Genomic DNA, 21,388 nt, shown 5'->3' with positions numbered 1-21,388 from the left:
TGGGATCATTCTCGTAAATCTCCAAAGGATCCTCTCCAGAGTCAGCACATCCTTCCTCAGATATGGTGCCCAAAATTACACACAATATTCCAAATGCGGCCTGACTAGCACCTTATAGAGCCTTAGCATTATATCCCTGTTTTTTGTATTCAAGTCCTCCTGAAATAAATGCTAACCTAAATGTTTGCCTTCCTTACTACCTTTTGGGATAACTTTTTGGGAATCCTGCACCAGAACTCCCAAGTCCGTTTGCACCTCCGATCTCTGGATTCTCTTCTCATTTAGAAAATAGTCTACGCCTTTATTCCAACTACCAAAATGCATGATTCCACTCTTTGCTACACTATATTCTATCTGCCACTTCTCTGTCCACTCTCCCAACCTGTCTAAGTCTCTGCTTTCACTACAATACCTGCCCCTCCACCTATTTTCGTATTAAAGGTTGTAGACCATGGATCCAAGGCATATTGGCAAATTGGATCCAATATTAGCATGGTAATAGGAAGCAAAGCATGAATGTTTATGTGATTGAAAGTCTGTGACCAGTGGTGTACCACAAGAATCGATGCCAAGACCTTAACGTTTGTCATACACATCAAAGATTTGGATATGACGGCAGGAGATATGAGTAGCAAGTCTGCAGATGGTATAAAAATTAGTGTGCTTGACAGTGAGGAGCACAGTCATAAATTGTAGGAAAATATTAACCAGTTGGTTCCTCTCCAGAGTCAGCACATCCTTCCTCAGATATGGTGCCCAAAATTACACACAATATTCCAAATGCGGCCTGACTATGCATTCCCTCTCTCTCCGCCCCTCTCCCACCCTGGTCACCCTGCCAGTTTGCATCCAAATATCCCTTCGTGATCACCTCTTCCACAGCCAACAATGGACCATTGTGGGCCCCTCCTTTCCTTGTGCCGGCTCTGATTTGTTCTGAAACTTTTAGATTTTTTTTAGATTTAGAGATACAGCGCGGAAACAGACCCTTCGGCCCACCGAGTCCGCGCCGTCCAGCGATCCTCGCACATTAACACTATCCTACACACACTAGGGACAATTTTTACATTTACCCAGTCAATCAACCTACATACCTGTACGTCTTTGGAGTGTGGGAGGAAACCGAAGATCTCGGAGAAAACCCACGCAGGTCACGGGGAGAACGTACAAACTCCGTACAGACGGCGCCCGTAGTCAGGATCGAACCTGAGTCTCTGGCGCTGCATTCGCTGTAAGGCAGCAACTCTACCGCTGCGCCACCGTGCCGCCCCTGGCGGTTTTCATACCTCTAGTTTCCCTCTCCCCTCACTCTCAGCCTAAAGAAGGGTTTCAACCAGAAACATCATCTATTGCTTTTCTCCAGAAATGCTGCCTGACCCGCTAGGTTACTCCAGCATTTTGTGTCTATCTTCACTAGTTGGTAAGATGAGCAGTGCAGTGGCAGGTGGAATTTAATCTGATATGTGCGAGGTGATACACATTAGGATGTCTAGTGAGGGTAGGACGTACACAAAGAATGGTAGGGCCTAGAGGAATACTGATGAACAAATCAAAGGGTACCTGAAGTTGGCAGCACAGATACGGTGGTGAAGGCAGCATTTGGGATACTTCCCTTCATTACCTGGGTATGGAATATGGTACAACTATAAAATATTGGGTAGGTCACAGCTGGAGTACTGGGTATAGTGTGGATGCACTGGCTGAGTGGATGATGGATGCAGGTAGTCACACAACATCTACATGTCTAGGTGAGCACCTGGATCATCAGCATATGGAGGGCATTAGAACAAGTGACAGTAATTGGGATTAATATAGATGGTTATTTGATGGTCAACGTGACCATTGTAGACTTGAGCGACTAATTCCATGCATGATTCCTTTACTCTTGGTTGTAGTGCATTAAGCAGATTAGATTTTAATAAAGCTAGAAAGTGATACAAAATAAAAACATTTAAAAAGGTAGAATAAGCAACATATTAATGTGTGAATTACAGCATAGTTGTGAATGTCAGAGGAAGTTGCTGTGTTAGAAAATTATGCTGGTATTCATTTACGAAGCCAGAACACCATGTTCATAAACTTACTCATTCTGAGCACATCATGAGCTTAACGCTTCACAAGCTTCTTAATTTTGTGTGGAAAATGTTCAGATATATTAACCATATAGTTTAACAAACCACTACAGCCCACAAATTGGATTTCATCCATTTCAATTTGTTACGTGGATGCAATATTTTGCTTTCAAACCAAAACACATAAAAAAGGAGACAATAGGGCAAACTTGCTGTAAGGAATCACGACAAAAATTATGTCCTGTTGAGAGAGGTTAAAGTCAAAACTACAATAAAGCAGGCAGCTACTGTGTTGTTTGTGCACTGATCAATGGGATGCAAGTCTGCAGCTGCCAGGGAGATAAGGAATAATGGTGCTGGAGTAGAGTGGAAAATGATGGGGGGATGGGGTAGACAGTGGTAAGGTGAAGGTGATAGTTGGAACAGGTGGATCCTACTCCATATGGACACGAGCACAGTCTGCATGTGCAGATGCTGGAATCTGGAGCAAAAATAAGCTGCTGGAAGAACTCAAGACCATTAGGCAGCGTCTGTGGACGCAAAGGGATGGAGATGTTCAGTAGGTCAACATGACTGAAAAGGGGTATTAAGACCCCTGCTAATATAAACTGATGAAGGGGGGGGGTGAGGGGGAGGGAGGCAGGGGCTAGGAAATGAAGGTTGATTAAGAAGGTTAAATCGTTGGGTATTAATAGTGAGGTTGCAAGATGGATTCAACAATGGCTGAATGGGAGATACCAGAGGGTAACGGTTGACAATTGTATGTCAGGTTGGAGGCCAGTGTCTAGTGGAGTGCCCCAAGGATCTGTGTTGGGTCCACTGTTGTTTGTCATTTACATTAATGATCTGGATGATGGTGTGGCAAATTGGATTAGTAAATATGCAGATGATACTAAGATAGGTGGAGTAGTTGATAGTGAGGTAGATTTTCAAAGTCTACAGAGAGACTTGGGCCTTTTGGAAGGGTGGGCTGAAAGATGGCAGATGGAGTTTAATGCTGATAAGTGTGAGGTGCTGCATTTTGGTAGGACAAATCAAAATAGGACGTACAGGGTAAATGGTAGGGAATTGAGGAATGCAGTGGAACAGAGGGATCTGGGAATAACTGTGCATTGTTCCCTGAAGGTGGAATCTCATGTGGATAGGGTGGTGAAGAAGGCGTTTGGTATGCTTGCCTTTATAAATCAGAGCATCGAGTATAGAAGTTGGGATGTAATGTTGAAATTGTACAGGGCATTGGTGAGGCCGAATCTGGAGTATGGTGTGCAGTTCTGGTCGCCAAATTATAGGAAGGATGTCGACAAAATGGAGAGGGTACAGAGGAGATTTACTAGAATGTTGCTTGGGTTTCAGCACTTAGGCTACAGAGAGAGGTTGAACAGGTTGGGTCTTTATTCTTTGGAGCGTAGAAGGTTGAGGGGGGACTTGATAGAGGTTTTTTAAATTTTGAGAGGGACGGACAGAGTTGACGTGGGTAGGCTTTTCCCTTTGAGAGTGGGGAAGATTCCAACAAGGGGACATAGCTTCAGAATTGAGGGACAAAGGTTTAGGGGTAACATGAGGGGGAACTTCTTTACTCAGAGGGTTGTGGCTGTATGGAATGGGCTTCCGGTGGAAGTGGTGGAGGCTGGCTCGATTTTATTATTTAAGAGTAAATTGGATAGGTATATGGATAAGAGGGGATTAGAGGGTTATGGTCTGAGTGCAGGTAGATGAGACTAGGTCAGGGAGAATGGTCGGCGTAGACTGGTAGGGCCGGACAGGCCTGTTTCCATGCTGTAGTTGTTATATGTTATATGTTATATGTTCCAGGTGAGGAGGATTGATAGACAGATGCAATGAGGTGGGGGAAGGAGGGTGCAGGCAGGGAGGTGACGGGGTGGACAGTCGCTGTGGGGTGAGTGAGTGAGTGAGTGAGTGAGTGGTGGACAGACATGGCTGGTGGGGGAGGGGAAAGAAACAAAGTGATATGAATGGTGGAAAGAAGGGAATATGTGAGAGGACCTGGATGGATCTGGAGGAGTGAGGAACACAGGGGGTTACCCCAAATTAAAGGTCAATGTTCACGTCACTGGGTTGTGGATTACTGGGGTGAAAGGTGAGGACCAAGAACTCTATCAGTGTGTTGTCTGGGGAGAGATGCAGTGAGAGCAAAAGTGCAGGAAATGTGGATGAGCGATCCATCAACCACAGTGGGGGGAGGAGCAGCCACGTTTTCTGAAAATGGAAGACATTTCAAAGATATTGGAAGTAGTCCAAGTGAATTTGAAGCAGGATGGAAGTTGGTGACGTTTACAAAATTGATGAGTGCAGGAGGCAGCACTAATGCAGTCCTCGATGTAGCGAGGAGTAGTTGGGAGTAGTGTCAAGGTTGGTTTGGAACAAAGACGGCTTAATGTAATCGATGAAAGGCAGGTGTAGCTGGAGCCATGCAAGTGCTCACGGTTATACCTTTGATTTTCAGATAGTGAGAGGAATCAAAAGAGATGTTCATCGTGAGAGTGTTCCCTCAGGCACTGGGCCACAGATGAAGATATCAGTCAACTGAAGGTATCAGTGGATTGATGCTTTGATCTGTGTCAAGGCTTCTGGTAGTGACATTTTTCATACATTAAAATGAGGGGCTGGGTGCCTGGCAGGAATTCTGTAAGATATGGAAACATTACATGATTTACTCCTTTCAGTGTGATGCACGTCCTTAGATTTTCAGTAGAATAAGATCATAGGATGTGATCTTTTGATTCATTGCCAGTAAAAAATGAACTAATTGCATTGCATACATATGTTTAGATTGGGAAAATATCACTTTCTTTAGAAAGTATTCCGTCGACTGTGGAATTCTAACAGGAAGCAAAAAGCTTTTTACACAACTGCTTTATTTTCAACGGGCTTAAAAACAATAACTAGAGAGGATTGCTGAGCTACTATCTACTACATTACTACCAGAAGCCTCAGACCATTTTTGATAGGACTTTACCTTGCAATTGTTTTCAATTGCCCTGGCAATATCAATTGACTTAAGGCACATTGCAGAAGTAATTTACTGGAGTGGCTCTCAAGAAAATAACAACTTTATTCAAAGGGTACACACCATACAAGCAGCCTGCACAGCCTCAGAAACATTTCCTGCATTCGGCTCACACCAGAAGACGTGACATTCAAAGCGCTGATTTCCTGCGTCCATAATAAAGGCAAACGTATGGATATCCTTCCCCACTCCAATAAATGACAGGAAACGAACACGGCACTCCAACAAAACCTCATCTTCATCCTGCTCCAGATGTTAGGAGAAAAATTGGTTGTAATATAAAAAGAACAATCTTGAGATTTTTCCCTTTATTTAATAGAAACATTCTAGCAATGCATTAAATTAAGACTTGTACAATGCCCCTGAAATGCTACATAACAAAACAGAGCAAGAGTCTGAAGAAGGGTCCCGACTCAAAACGCCATTTCTCCATTCCCTCCAGAGATGCTGCCTGACCAGCTGAGTTACACCAGCACTTTTGTGTTTTACTAAAGCACAAGTTAAACTGATCGTTCTGAACCGTTTTGATATCTGGTGCTAGGTGAAGCAACAGGGTTTCAAAATTTGAATAAACGTCTTATACATTGATACTTAGACAATAGGTGCAGGAGTAGGCCATTCGGCCCTTCGAGTCAGCACAGCCATTCAATGTGATCATGGCTGATCATCTACAATCAGTACCCCATTCTTAGCCCTAAGAGCTCTATCGAACTCTCTTTTGAATGCATCCAGTGAATCGGCATCCATTGCTTTCTGAGGCAGAGAATTCCACAGATTCACAACTCTCTGGATGAAAACGTTTTTCCTCATCTCAGTGGACTCCCCCAACATCGGGAACATTGATGTAAGTATGAAAGCTTTGCTTTATTAGTATACTCCTTTTAAATGTTATTTAACACAAACTTTAACTAGAAAAACAAGAAATATTCGAAGGATATTATTTGATAGAATTGTAGGAATTTGTAGCCATTAACGATGTTTCCAGTGCTTACCTTCTGCCTTATCACAGTAACAGTGGCATCAGCAACATTCATAATCACAGAAATCCAGTCTTCCTTGTTGGTTGTGGTCATTATGCTCTCAATGGCTCCATTCAATATTTCGATTCCTTAGCAACAACAAAATGCAAAGATTTATTAATTTTCATTCTTCCAACACAATAGGCTCAATATTAACTTAGAGACAAAGGCTAAGACAAAGAAAAATTTGGGACCAGAAAACCTGGTGGCTAACTATAAATCCCACCAAATTATGCAGCAGGATATCTTACTACTTTTTCACAGGTTTTACACCCAATGATCAGATTAGTCAGAGCATGGAAACAGGTCCTTTGGCCCACTATTAGCTGGTCGGCTAAGTGTCCATTGTTGAATTCAACCCATTTGCCTACATTTGGCCCATTTCTTCTAAAGTTTTCCTATCCACGTTACCTGACTAAATGTTTTTTTGAACAACTCCATTGTACCTGCCTATACATTTACCTCTGGCAGCTCATTTCATTTATGCACCACCCTTTGCATAAATAAATTGTCTCTCAGATCTCTTAAATCTATCCCCTTTCACCTATCGCCATTAGTTCTAACCTCCTCTTCCCTGGGAAAAAGACGAGATGATTTTGTACCCCCCTCATCCTCCTTCGCTCCACTTGGTGGCCATCTGGATGGAGGGCCAGTGGATGATGATGGTTAAGTTTATTGTGATGGAGAGAAGATTGGGGAAGTGAGAGAAAGGCTATTTGATTTTTGGGACAGGGTATGATACTGTGGGAAATCTTCTCCAAGTGTTAAAGGCTTAAATTAAAATGGAAGGCTTGCAGCTTCTTTGATAAAATTCACAAGATTGGATTGGTCAATCACCTTCATCTTGGAAGGTAGAACTAGGAATATTGGGATTGTGCTTAAGGCTTTAAAATATTTACCTCCCCCCCCACACATCTGTCCTTGGGAGTCAAAATTCATGAAAATGTTTTCTTGGATTCTTTATGCTTCATCTTATTTTTAGGAACAAATGTTTCAGTTGTTTGGTGCGTCAAGTTAGAAACGCCATAGACAAAAGAATAAATAAAAATTATTTCTTGATCTCAAAATAGTGGAGCAAATTATAGCAGATGCAATTAAAAGTGATACCTGGATAGAAAACATGAACATTATTTTATTCAGAACTAACGCACGTCATAGTGGTCTGAAGAAGGGTCTCGACCCGAAACGTCACCCATTCCTTCTCTCCCGAGATGCTGCCTGACCTGCTGAGTTACTCCAGCATTTTGTGAATAAATCATAGTGGTCCAGCTTTTGCCCAATATTTCCTGGGTATGTGTTCCCTGTATGAAACCCATGGTTGTGCTAACCTTTTGTGACCTATTCTTGTGGGGCTATTCCAGTCCCAAGCCTGACCAGTGCTGTTATCCAAGTGAATTGTCCTCAAGTGACAACTGTGCATCAGGTCCATCTCTCTGATGGCCATTTGAAAGTTCATGCAGTTAATAGCTTTTTTCAAACTGCTCCAAATGGTACATGGATAGGAAAGGTTTGGAAAGATATGAGCTGGTTGGACTAATGTAGATGGGGCAATATGCAAGTTGTACGGCAAGTTGAGCCAAAAGGTTTGTTTCCATACTGTATGACTATGAACCTATGTCACAGACACATTTATGAACAGTATAAATTGTTTTAAAGAACCAAGCACATCAAGTGTTATCAATTTCTTGTAAATATTTTAGAGATTGTTTTACAACATAAATATTAATCAATAAAACCAGACCTTCACTCATTTTCCTTCCAGATTGGCAATCTCATACATGGGGAAACTACCTACATCAGTTACAAAGTGGATGTAGCTCTCCACTCAACATCTGCCCCATGACCTGCTGCCCTGGCATCTGATCTTAACTGAGTTTCTGGATTTAGTGTTTTGTTGAGGCCACAGATTTCAGGAACACACTGACTTGTGAGGCGGACCTTGATGTGCAATGTAAGGTTTAAAACAGGCATTTCAGCTAAACTGGAGCTGTTTGCTAACTGTTCCCATGTTAGACAAGCAGGCTCATTTGGGAATGCAAGTAGCCCAAGAGGCCTTGGATCATGCAACTGCAAGAACACATCATAGTAAGGTGAGATAAACTTCTACTTCCCAGAGACAGCTGAGGCTAGTTTGGTGTCTGATGTAATAAATAACATCTTAAACCTATGGCCTTGCTTTCTGAATGAGAAGGGATAGCTAGTTTTAAAACATAGTTGATTGTTGTTGGTAGATTTGGGAAACAATTGCAGGCATATTGATTATATTTGTGCACGGTGTGAATGAGCACATGGAACTTGTTAACGATGCCAGGAATGATGCAATTTCTGCCCATTGTTTTTAAATCCAAAATTTACCTAATGGTTTGGCCACAGGTAAGACACCGAGATACTGAACGTGAAATTTCTGTACCAGCTCCATCTTTGGTGTTGGGAAATCTACTACAGAACATAAACAAATTTAGGCACATCAAACTAAATTTTCATCTGTTACATTATTCAGCAATGTCAATGTACAAATGCCGCAGTCAGAGACACGTACAAATAGAAAACCCATCTGCTAAACACATGAAAATGTATTCAAAATGCAAATCACCATGGATTCATTCAAATCCCAGATTAATTTTACAGCCTGGTTGAAAAAAAAAAAATGCATCCATGCATTAAAAGGTCATTAATAGAATTCCCTCCACATTAGAAAAGTAAATGAATATATCTAACACATGCATGCTAAAAAACATGATTCAATTCAATTTTTGTTAAAAAGAAACATGGTTAAAATGTAAAACTTTCTTTTTAAAATATAGACTGGTCTGAACCACATTCTGTCAAAATGGTTTAAATTTTCTTTTATTATACTCATTTTTATAGTCAGTGGTAACTTTTGCTTTTGCAACCAAAGCAATTAAGTACAGACATTATACAAACATTTGGATTTCGTACTGTGCCGTTCTAGATCTCAGGTCAGCCTGCAATATTTCACTCCAACAAAGTATCTTTAAAGCAATGTTGGAAATTTGCATGTGCATCAAGTTCCATCAAATTGTAATTTCAAAATAACCAGTTAATCAGATTTTAGTGACGTTCGTCTAGCTTCCCTTCCTCTGGCTTCACATTTCACTCCACTTCTCTGCTTATTTTACATCCTTTTGTTTCCCTTTCATCTCCCATCATTGTCCACCATCTGCCAATCAAACCCCCTCACCTGCATCCACCTATTACTTGCCAGACTTTGTTCTGCCCCCATTTTTTTCCAGCTCCCCCCACCACTTACAATCACTACAGAAAGTTACTGAGCCGAAATGTCACCTATCCACATCCTTCAGAGATGCTGCCCGATCTGCCGAGTTTCTCCAGCACCATGTCCTTTTTGTAAAATAGCACCTGCAGTACCTTGCTTCTCTCTCAAAGATAAATATTTATTACCAGAAGTATTCCCTGCGTGTATTTCAAAATTAACGCTGTTTTCTCTTTCACATTTAAGTTATATATATACTTGGATATAAATATAGATGGTTTGGTTGGTATGTTTGTGGATGACCCCTAGATTGCTGGGGTCACAGACTGTGAGGCAGGCTGTCAAAGTATACAGAGAGAGTGGGACTGGCACACTGTGGGCGGCACGATGGCGCAGCGGTGGAGTTGCTGCCTTACAGCCCCAGAGACCCAGGTTCAATCTTGACTATGGGCACTGTCTGCATGGAGTTTGCATGTTCTCCCTGTGTCTGCGTGGATTTTCTTCGGGTGCTCTGGTTTCCTCCCACACTCCAAAGACATACAAGATTGTAGGTTAATTGGCTTCAGTAAGAATTCTAAATTGTCCCTAGTGTGTCAGATAGTGCTACTGTACGGGAATCTCTGGTCGGTGCGGACTCGCCGAAGGGCCAGTTTCCGCGCTGCATCTCTAAACCAAACTAAAAAGATATAGATCAGCTAAAGAAATGGGTGAAGAAATGGTAGATGGAGGTGCTGCACTTTGGGAGGTTGAATGTAAGTGGGAAATATAGAATTAATGGCATGAGGGTGGCAGCACAAGTAGATGGGGCAGTAAAGAAGGAGATTTATCCACCGAATATTTTTAATCTTGCAAAAAGTTCAGATTATGTTTGTGTCTCTGGAGAGGGACTTGAAGTCACAACCTTATAGTTCAAAGGCAAGACATCCATCACTGAGCAACAGCTATCACCAACTATAGAACTTTATTACCAAAATGTACTTTCTCTAAAAATATAACCTTGCAGAGGAACATCAAGGTTCACGTTGACTCTTTCCTGAGAGACGCTGCACGCCACAGCTTTGGCGTTTCTCCGTTCTGCCATAATCTGCAACATTAAGAAAGGTACGGAGGACAGTTATTGGTTATTTAAATCCTTACCCTTTCTTCTTCAATCAGTCTGAAGTCAAGATTGCTCAGTTCACATTTGTAAATACAGGGAGAATAAGTAGACTAGAGATAATTCTAATGACAAGCGGAGCTGTCATCTCTCTTTGGTGTAGCAATCTACTCGTCCAGTATAGTTGCAGTCTACATCTGTATGTCATTCATGCAAAATTGCAACCATTATGTTTCACCCTATTCTCACTGTTTACCTCAATTAAATTTAGTGATGATAACTTTCCCTTCTACCCTTGAGAAAATAAAGGATTAATACCCATTTCCATTTTCAGTTCATTTTTACCTTTCTGGTTACTTACATCATCATGAAAACTCAGGTATCTTAATGATGCAAATACCTCTCAAGGTAAGGGAACAACGTGCGATTATCATTTCCTTCAAGACTTTCGAATGGAATGGAATTCTCTCACCTTTGAGCAGATTTCGTGAAGACTGGTTGCGATGGCTTTTGCTGGTGTATCACATCTGAACACATGGCATTTTAGAATCCGTGTATCTTTATCTCTTGCTACATAGGCAAAATCCCTGCACAAATAAAAGTATTAACCATTAGCTACAATTATTTGATGCAAATATTTGAACTTATGAAAGGATCAGGTTTACCCAAGCTTTGAGTGCCACATTCAGCTTGTTGTTGCCTTTCCCAGGCGAGTGTCCGTAGTATTTTGTCATTGCTGAATGCACACCCTCTTTCCTACAATAATCATATTCTCAGCTTCCCCCATCATTTGCTGGACCAATGCTCCAATTACTGGACTAACTCCCCATTTATCTGTCTGATTCCACCCTATACCAGAGTGTTGTGGCAGCAATACAGAGGGTGCAGAAGAGACTCGCTGGGATGTTGCTTGGAGTGAAGGGCAGTAATTATAAGGACAGTGAATAGTGGTGTGCCTCAGGGTTTGGTGCTAGGCCCCTTTGCTGTTTGTCATCCATATCAATGATTTGGATGAGCATGTACATGGCTAGATTAGTAAGTTTGCAGATGACACAAAAGTGGGTGGTATTGCAGATAATGAAGATGATTGTCAAAAATTACAGCAGTATCTTGATCGATCGGACAGCATTCCCCCCTCCCCCATATGGTCTGTTACAACAAGGGTTTACTGTATATCTTTTGGCAGAACTAGAATTCTGATTCAAGACATTGGTTAAAAAAATGCCAATTGAGCTCTGCAGAGAAAGTTTCTTAATAGCAGAGTTTGATCTGGAGGACACTGTTAAAGGGTGGTAAGTGTGATTCAACCATCTGCAAAAAGGAACTGAATGAGTGTTTGACAAATAAAATAGAGGCTAATGGGTGAAAAAAGCTAGGGAACGGGGCTATCTGGATCGATCTTTGGATGAGTTGGCCTGGACCTGATGGGCCAAAGGGCAATAGATCTATAATTTCAACAGCTTTTATCCCATTAAGTGCAAATTAAATATTGCATAGAGCTTTTGATTTAACAAGAGAGAAAATGCATACATTATCTCAATGCTGGGACATGGTCACCTATGCATAACAGCACATCTTCCTGAAAATAATTGTTCAATTATTTTTGTTTACATACAATTAATGAAATAGTTTTCAGGTGAACCATAAGCCTAGAAGCAGGCAGTGACAATATCAGTGGGCAGTACTTAAATGTGTTTATGTTCTGGCGCTGTTTCGGGACAAGCATCAAAATGTTGAAGCAGGAGAGAAGTATTGTCAGAATGCATTTGCTATTCCTCTGCTGACAGCACCACTGGTAATTTAACACCCACAAGCAATAAACTTTAACCCAGACAAATACATAAAGTGCTGGAGTAACTCAGTGGCTCAGGCAGCAATTCTAGAGAACATGGAAAGGTGATGTTTCCGGTGAAGACACTTCTTCAGACCAATTGTGGGAACTGGGGAAGGGGGTGGAAGAGATGAGGGGCAGGGCAAAGCCTGGCAAGTGACAGCTTGATACAGGTGAGAGGTTTTTTTGTTGATAGGCAGATAGTTGGTCAAAGGGCAGAGATAAAAAGACCGGCTCCTTTGGTTTCCTCCCATATTCCAAAGACATGCAGGTTTGTAGGTTAATTGGCTTCCGTAATTTGCCCCTAGTGTGTAGGATGCAAAACTGGGATGACATAGAACAAGTGTACAGGAAATTGTTAGTCGATGTGGACCTGATAGGCCGAAGGACCTGTTTCCATGCTGGATTTCTAAACTACACTAAAATTAAAAGATTTTTTTGTAGTTATGTAAAATTGGAGAATTCAATGCTCATGCTGTTGGGTTGCAAGCTACCCAATCAGCATATAAGAAGCCATTTCCTCCAGTTTATGTACTCCAGTAATGGAGGCGGCCCAGGATAGAAAGGCCAGGAATAGGAAGAGTAGTTAAAATGGTTAACGACAAGGAGATCCAGTAGGTTTTGGCAGACTGAGCGCTTTGGAAACACCGGATGCAGTAAATGAGGTTAGAAGAGGTTCACGTGAACCTCTTTCACACCTGGATCTCATGAGCAATTCCTCCAACCTCATCGACTGCATTCGAAGTTCCCTGGGGATTTTACAATCCTCTATTCTACATAATAAACAAAAAGAGACATGGTTCTCAAAAAGGACAAAGTATTTGACAGGCACAATAACAATATTTAATAATCCTATGGACAGGTACATGGATAGGAAAGGTTTGAAGGGATATGGGCCAAATGCAGGCAAAAGGGACCAGCTTAGATGGGACATCTTAGTCAGCATCGATGAGGCGGCCTATTTCTGTGCTGTTGGACTGCAAGTAGCAAGTTTGTAAAGTCTGAAGAAGGGTCTTGATCCGAAATGGCACCTATTCCTTTTCTCCAGAAATGCTGTCTGACCTGCTGAGTTACTCCAGCTTTTTATGTCTATCTTCGGCTTAACCAGCATCTGCATTTCTTTCCTACACAAGTCCACTTTTCCATTCCTCCCAAATAAAATTACAATAAGAGACTACTTGTTGGAGGGTACAGAGTGAAGCTTCATTTAGACTCTTTAACCCATTAACTGAACAACATGGAAATATGCATGAGTTGCCACTATGGCAAAGGACACTTTGTACAATTTTAATGGGAAAAAGAAAGCAAGATCTAAATTGAAAATCTTTGCACGTTCCTGATATTTTGAAAGCTCAGGATTAAAAGCATAAATTTAAAAATAGCTCAACATTTGTCTTGATTTTGAGGATAAATTTGGTACACAAAATCCATTCGTAAAACACCATCCAAGTACCTCAGGACTGAGGGATATCAATTTACTGGAAAAGGCTAATTTTCTAATATTTCAGTACATTAATTAAATTATAGATCTAGATTATCAATGTATCACTGGGCAGAAAATGAACGCTTTCACATGAAGAAAACTAAAATGAACAAGCCTATTTCCAAATATTTCTACCAAAATGGTTAATGCTGAGTTAAAATGGCACTTGGTAAGTCATGTGATGCTGACAACCGTGTGCAACTGTCAAGAGGTAACAATGTATTATCTAATGGTGCTTCTAAATCGGTCTCACATTGGAATCCAGGCCTTAAAAAGAATCAGAGCAGGGCCAATAATTTAGTTGCTCTCAAACCCATGATCAGTTGAAATGAAAAGACAATTTGATTGTGGAATCCTTGATTGGTCAAAAACTGTAAATATGTAAACCAAAACAAAATATACAGTTAAACAGTCCACGCAGTTATCTAATGTTAACATTAGCATCAATGGATTCAGATAATTCTGCTCCGGTTCTTTCATCACTCCTAGATTTTGAAGAGTCTCCTAACTTCAGTTGTAAGCCACTGGGGCTTTTATTCAATGCCACAGTTCCAGTTGCTTGAATATTCTAATGACTGATATCAAAGATAAGAAAATAAGTTCCAAAGAGAAGTATATATAATGGTGCAGGTCCATTGATAATTAATTGATATTCCTGAATATAGCTATTATTGGGCATAATGGTCATCATAAGTGATAGGTATAGAATTAGGCCATTCGGCCCATCAAGTCTACTCCGCCATTCAATCATGTCTGATTGTAGGCAAAATTAGAGCACATGGTATTGGGGATAGGGTGTTTAAATGGATAGAGAATTGGTTAGCAGGCAGGAAACAAAGAGTAGGAATAAACGGGTCCCTGTCAGAATGGCAGGCAGTGGCAAGTGGAGTGCCGCAAGGTTCGGTGCTGGGGCCACAACTATTTACAATATATATTAATGATTTAGATGATGGAATTAAAAGCAACACTAGCAAATTTGCAGATGACACAAAGCTGAGTGGCAGTGTGAACTGCGAAGAGGATGCTAGGAGGTTGCAGGGTGACTTGGACAGGTTGAGTGAGTGGGCAGATGCATGGCAGATGCAGTATAATGTAGATAAATGTGAGGTTATCCACTTTGGCGGCAAGAACAAGGAGGCAGATTATTATCTTAATGGTGTCAAATTAGGAAAAAGGGAAGTGCAACGAGACCTGGGTGTCCTTGTACACCAGTCACTGAAAGTAAACATGCAGGTACAGCAGGCAGTGAAGAAAACTAATGGCATGTTGGCCTTCTTAACGAGAGGATTTGAGTACAGGAGTAAAGAGGTCCTTCTGCAGTTGTACAGGGCCTTGGTGAGTGTACATCTGGAGTATTGTGTGCAGTTTTGGTCTTCTAATTTGAGGAAGGACATCCTTGCTATTGCGGCAGTGCAGAGAAGGTTCACGAGGTTAATCCCTGGGATGGCGGGACTGCCATATGAGGAAAGATTGGAAAGACTGGGCTTGTATTCACTGGAATTTAGAAGGATGAGAGGGGATCTTATAGAAATGTATAAAATTATAAAAGGACTGGACAAGCTAGATGCTGGAAAAATGTTCCCAATGTTGGGGGAGTCCAGAACTAGGGGCCACAGTCTAAGAATAAAGTGGAGGCCATTTAAAACTGAGATGAGAAAAAACTTTTTCACCCAGATAGTTGGGAATTTGTGGAATTCTCTGGCACAGAAGGCATTAGAGGCCAATTCACTGGATGAATTTAAAAGAGAGTTAGATAGAGCTCTAGGGGCTAGCGGAATCAAGGGATATGGGGAGAAGGCAGGGACGGGTTACTGATTGTGGATGATCAGCCATGATCACAATGAATGGCGGTGCTGGCTCGAAGGGCCAAATGACCTCCTCCTGCACTTTTTTACGTGTCTATTTGATCTATCTCTAAGCTCTTAACCCCATTCTCCTGCCTTCTTCCCATAACCTCTGACACTTGCACCAAATATAATTAAAAAGATAGAAACCTGTATTTTTAAAATGTTTTAAATTAATTCTACCTGGTTCTCTGCGATTATTATAAGCTATAATTTTGACATATTTATTAATTTATGCCAAATAGAGTAGCTTAAAGTAATTTTCAACTTAAGCAACTAACTTCAGGGACACCGCGGTTACTTGAAACCACTTTACGGCTAACATTACTTCTGAGTATTCTGGAATATTTTCTTATCCAAGTGATAAAATTACATCTGGTATTTGTTGGGTCAGGTTACAAGTGTGATTGGCACCATCTATTTATGAAGTATATTGGAATCTCTTTAAATACTGCAGGTGCAATATAAATGCAAGTTGTCATTGCTGCATTCCAGATATATTTAATGTACTACTTGTAACACATCTTTAAATTTTGTGTTCTCTATGTCTGGTACACTGCCATGATGATTTGTATGGCTGATGACCTTTGAAGTTTGCCTGAGGGAAGGATTTACTGAATGGCACATTTTTAGTTATGGGTTACGTGATATTTACTCAAGGACTCAGGCACAATAGAAGCTTCATGCAGTCGTTCTAAGCCAGAACAGTTATTGGCCCATTGCACCAATGTCATTGTGTCTCAATCAGAAAGGTGATTAAGATTTCAAGGCAAGCCCATGTCTTAACAGGAATGCAGTGCATGTTCTATACTGCCTTCTGAAATAAGGGGCTTAATCATACGAGGAGAAATTCAGTGGACTAGTTCTAAGGGTGTCAAAGGTTATGGGGAGAAGGCAGGAAAATGGAATTGAGAGGGCAAAATAAATCAGCCATGATCAAATGGCAGAGCTCATTATGCAACGAAGCAGACTCAAGGGGTTGAACAGTCAACATATTACCCAAGATCTTAAGTGACACAACTGATGAGTTGAGAATTGTGGAACTAGTTTTGAGAGCAAGAAAGACCTCAGCTGTGGTTTATGAAAAGACAAGAAATCTGGGAGCTATGTCTCAGGATGGAATTAATAATGTCAGGCAATTGGGAAAAAAACGTGAATAAAATTTTCAAAGTTTTATGTTCAGAAGAATTGTTTTAACCTTCTCAAAGTCAATTTTAAAGTCAGACTTTTTTTGGCTAATGATAGTAATGATAGCTCTGACCAAACAAGACACATCTTTAAATTTCAAACTTCGGTATTTTTCCAATAAACTATTCAGTGGTGTTCCCTGCTCATGGTAAAATATATTGTGAAGTGAAAGAAGGTTAAAACACATCTGGCTCTACAATATGGCTTGAACTAACTCTAAAACAATCAGTAAGTCTGATCACCTCTTCTGTACCATAAAATTTCCTAGTCGTGTATTGGAGGGAAAAGGACAAAATGCTGAATTACAACAAACTGAAATTGCAATTCTCCCACTCAAATTCAAGTTTAAGAACTCATCTGTTCACATTTGCAGAACGAGGTGCAGCACACACACCCCTTTGGGAATATGAATAAATATCAAAAATGGAAAAATTACCTCTCTCTGAGTCCAGGAAAGCAGAGGAAAGAAATAAGAAAGAATGCAATGAACATCAGGAAAATTTGTAAGCCTAGATGTTTACAGCAAATCAAAAAAACATTCATCAATGATTTCCTCCAATGAAGTTCCCACAATTGGTTGCTAAGATATATTACCAGTACACCATACACATTAATGAATAAAGCCAGTTCTATTTTTCATATAGTAGCGGAATGTGAACAGAATGTGACAATAAATCCTGCATACAATTTGGAGATCACAATTTTATCAGTATTATATATAGAATGCACAATATGAGAATGCTCAGCAAATTCCACTGATAAACAATTCTAAATCCACCTCATTACTCAGTCACTTGTGGGCTGCATAATCTTTGTGCCTGGATTAACACCATGTTGGGCTTTTCTTTCAGCACAATATGCCCCGATCCAAAGCATGTTATGCATCCCAAATGAATCAAATGCATACGATTTTTCATACAAGTTGGATAAAAAACTATTGTTAGCCCTGCCAGCAAAATGGCTTAACCCGAGACTGAATTAATTTCAAGTTGCAAGGCTTCACTTATTCACCTCATTTGTGGGTTTTTAAGACAACTTTTAAAATGACATGCACATTTGTTTATTTCTCTTTTATATTTCCAATTTTTTTTATTTTCACCAGAAAGATATTAAGAAATGTGTCTTTAAAGTATTTGAAAATGTTTTACTTTTTACAGGGAATTATCTTAAGAAATGTTTCCAAATGGTTTTTCGTTGAAATTATTTTCATTTATTTGGATTACCTGCAGATGATTAATTCAATATTTTGATTAAATATGACAATGTAATAAACAGCCATTCAGCTCTCTTACTCAAACCACAAACTTACTCAAACTAAAGGGCCTGTCCCACTTTAGGCGATTTTAAGGCAACTGCCGGCGACTGTCAACGTGGTAGCAGATCGCCGAACTTTTCTTTTACCCAACGACAATGACCACGACAATGCTGAGTCAGGTCGAGATTACACCGTCTTCGGAAACATTGCAAAATTCCCACGCTATCAATGCTTCTCCGGCGTCCTAATTTTCGCTTAAATCACTGACAAGTCGGTAAGTACTTGAGAGTTTTGAACTATAACATCTTGTATGGATTACTTAAAAACCAAGCTTCACTGTAACAAGGCATAAACTGGCTTTACTTCCAGTTTACTAATAGTAGTATTAAAAAATAAATGTTTTAAGTGGTTAAATGGATTTTTGTGAAAAGTGTGTGGGCATTCGTTGAAAATGTACGGGAGATGCATATCTGGTTTCTGGGTTGCATATCTGGGTTGGGAGCCCACTTTAAACGTAATGGCTGATGGCCATAAACATCGCAAAATTCCCACGCTTACCTGACCGTCAAACTGTCGCCTCCAATCTACCTGTCAAATGTCCTGACGGTAAATAAATTGGTTAAACACAAGCATTTTATGGTATTTTGAAATTACTTTATTTATTTTAATATAATGTGCTTCTAAAGGCATCTAAGAGAACCTAGCAAACCTGGGGACAGCATGCGACAGCGCCCGCAATAAGCAAAGATACCTGGCGACAAGCCAGCTGTCGCTGAGAAATTTCACTCCGGATAATTTCTCAGCGACGCACTGAGATCCACTACGATTCTTGGAAGACTCCTCACGATCATGCCCGCGACACCCGGCGAACTGTCGGCGACAGCCTAGTCACCGGCAGTCGCATTAAAAACGCCTAAAGTGGGACAGGCCCTGAAGGCACCCACACACATTAAAAAGAACACTTTGTAAAATTAACAATTCTGAAGAGCTGTGTTTAGCACCATCATGTGATTTGGGTGGCTTATAGCAGATGACAAGTTCAGTCATTGCAAATGAGTTAGAGTGGAAACGAAGGGAAACAAGACATGCCAAAACCAGAAAAATCTTGGCTCATTTTTATTTATTCATTTTTGTTAGATGTAAACATTGCTGCACTGCACCTTTTTGTCTTATCAGATTGCACCAAGGCACCAACTTGTCTCCGCCGCTTTACCTTCAGCTTTGGTTACTATCTCCACCCTTGGTTACTATCTCCACCATCTCCCCACCATCTGACACATATGCACATCAACTCTTCAGCTATCAATTGCCACTTCTTCCCTCATCTCTCTCTTTCCTCTTCTCTAGTCTGAAGAAGGGTTACGACCTGAAATGTCATCTGTCCAGTCCCTCGATAGATGTGCCTAACCTGCTGAGTTCATCCAGCAGTTTCATTTTTTGGTCAAGATTTATCACCCTTCAGATGAAGGAGGCAACGCAACTTGAATTACTGCAGTAATTCTGGTAAAGATACTCTCACGACAATGTTGGCTGGAGAGTACTGTGATTCTGACCTAGTGATGAAGGACCTAGTGATATATTTCCATATCAAGATGGTGTGCCATTTGCAGGGGGAGTCTTCAGTTAATGGTGTTTCCATGCATCTGCTGCCCTGGTCATTCTGAGTCCTACATAGATTACTGCTTTCCAAGGTGCTGTTGGTAGTAGTCTAGAAGAGCAGCTGTATTACACACAGCTGTATTACATTTTTAAGATGGTACAACCAATGTCCACTGTATACCAATGATGGAGGGTATGAATTGTTAATCAAGTGGGCAGCTTTACTGGATTGCCAAAGCGCCTGAAATGAAAACTCTATTACCTATAAATAGGTTAAAAAATGCAAAGCTGGAGACAGAAAAAACAATTGCTTCTTTCTTTGGTACAATTGCCTAACGCTTAATTAAAATTAACTGTAATAATTACATAATTTTAAACTTTCCTCCTCCCAGTTTGCAAGCTAATACACGGAGTTGCATTTGTGACTTACAATGCCCGACTATAATTATAGAACTGTCGCAAATTGGGGATCAGACACTGTTGGATCATTTCACCCAATTACAATGAAATGCCTGAACAAGCACAGAAAGTCACAATGCTTGCACACTGAGATACAGTATAACCTTGGGGACTGCTCAGTACAGACAAGAGAAGCTATGACAAATGGACTCTGCCGGCACTGTTAACTGCTTATCTTATTTTTCAGACCATGATCGATCAGCAGTGCAATTCCAACATCTGTTTTTAAATGTCCAGCATTTACTTTTTTTTTAAACACACTCTTGAATTCACAAATTTTACTGATACCAAATAGTCTTCCAAAGTTTGCCTGGCAACATGCATTATGACAGTGTATGTTGCAAACGATACTTGAGCTAAAATGTTAAAGATAAAAGATCAAACCCTGACAGTTAGAATGAACAGATGTCAGTTGCGGGGGTGGTGGGGATTGGGTCTGGGGCGTGAAAAGGGTGAATGAGATTCAAATGCAAAGACATGGAAATTACTGACACTGTTTTTCTCCAAAACAAAGCCAGACATTTCTATTGTAGAATAACGAGTTGTTGAAAATAAAAGCATAAAAATTGATTAACCAGAATTTCAATGTAACATATAGTAGAAAGAAATACTCCATTTTCTTTGATGCCATTCTCTGTTTAGTTTAGAGATATAACGTGAAAACAGGCTGTTTGTCCCAATGAGTGCGTGCTGACCAGCCATCACCCATTCAATTCTACACACTAAGGTCAATTTACAAAGCCAATTAACCTACAAACCTGCACATCTTTGGAATGTGGGAGGAAACCAGAGCACCCGGAGAAAGCCCAAGCGGTCACAGGGAGAATGTACAAACTCCGTACAGACAGCATCCATAGTCAGGATCAAACCCAGGTCTTGGGCACAATAAGGAAGCCACAACACCACACGATGTGGTATTGAAAAGCTAACCCAACAATATAATTAAAAATAAAACTGATTAATGTATTTGAGGGATGGACATGTTGTTACATCTTCTGCAAAATATTGTCTGTCCATGTTTTCCAGAGATGCTGCCTGACCCACTGAGTTACTCCAGCAGTTTGTGTCTTTTTTTTGGTTCATGGATTTAATTGGCAAAACAACATGCCTTTATATATAACTCTTAACACAGGAAAATTGACAGGAAAAATATGACCAAAAAATTCTATTCAAATTTGTAGACTTAAAAGAACATTTTAAAGAAGGATAAAAGAGATGGAGAGACGGCAGGATTGGAGGGAACTCCAGGGGTTGTAGCCTGGGTAGTTGCAGGCAGGGA

At 40.5% G+C, this 21,388-nt stretch overlaps 1 protein-coding gene across 8 annotated transcripts in view; it reads right to left on the bottom strand.

The window, feature by feature from the left end:
• The window catches only part of LOC144593604 (amyloid beta precursor protein binding family B member 2-like), a 237,382-nt gene that overhangs the window by 5,261 nt on the left and 210,733 nt on the right, over nt 1-21,388 (bottom strand). For 5 of the 8 annotated variants that reach the window (XM_078399472.1, XM_078399444.1, XM_078399435.1 and 2 more), the window contains exons 11-15: nt 10,923-11,037; nt 10,351-10,438; nt 8,475-8,558; nt 6,093-6,208; nt 5,164-5,346 (exon numbers count right to left, since the gene is read on the bottom strand). In XM_078399472.1, the coding sequence (XP_078255598.1) occupies nt 5,164-5,346; nt 6,093-6,208; nt 8,475-8,558; nt 10,351-10,438; nt 10,923-11,037 (586 nt within the window). The remainder of the gene's footprint in view (nt 1-5,163; nt 5,347-6,092; nt 6,209-8,474; nt 8,559-10,350; nt 10,439-10,922; nt 11,038-21,388) is intronic. The other 3 variants (XM_078399481.1, XM_078399490.1, XM_078399500.1) reach the window with 3 other exon arrangements.

This window comes from Rhinoraja longicauda, chromosome 1 (assembly GCF_053455715.1).
Source record: "Rhinoraja longicauda isolate Sanriku21f chromosome 1, sRhiLon1.1, whole genome shotgun sequence".
NCBI classification, from domain to species: Eukaryota; Metazoa; Chordata; class Chondrichthyes; order Rajiformes; family Arhynchobatidae; genus Rhinoraja; species Rhinoraja longicauda.
The sequence above is the reverse complement of the archived record's forward strand: the minus strand, read 5'-3'. Positions and strand labels throughout refer to the sequence as shown.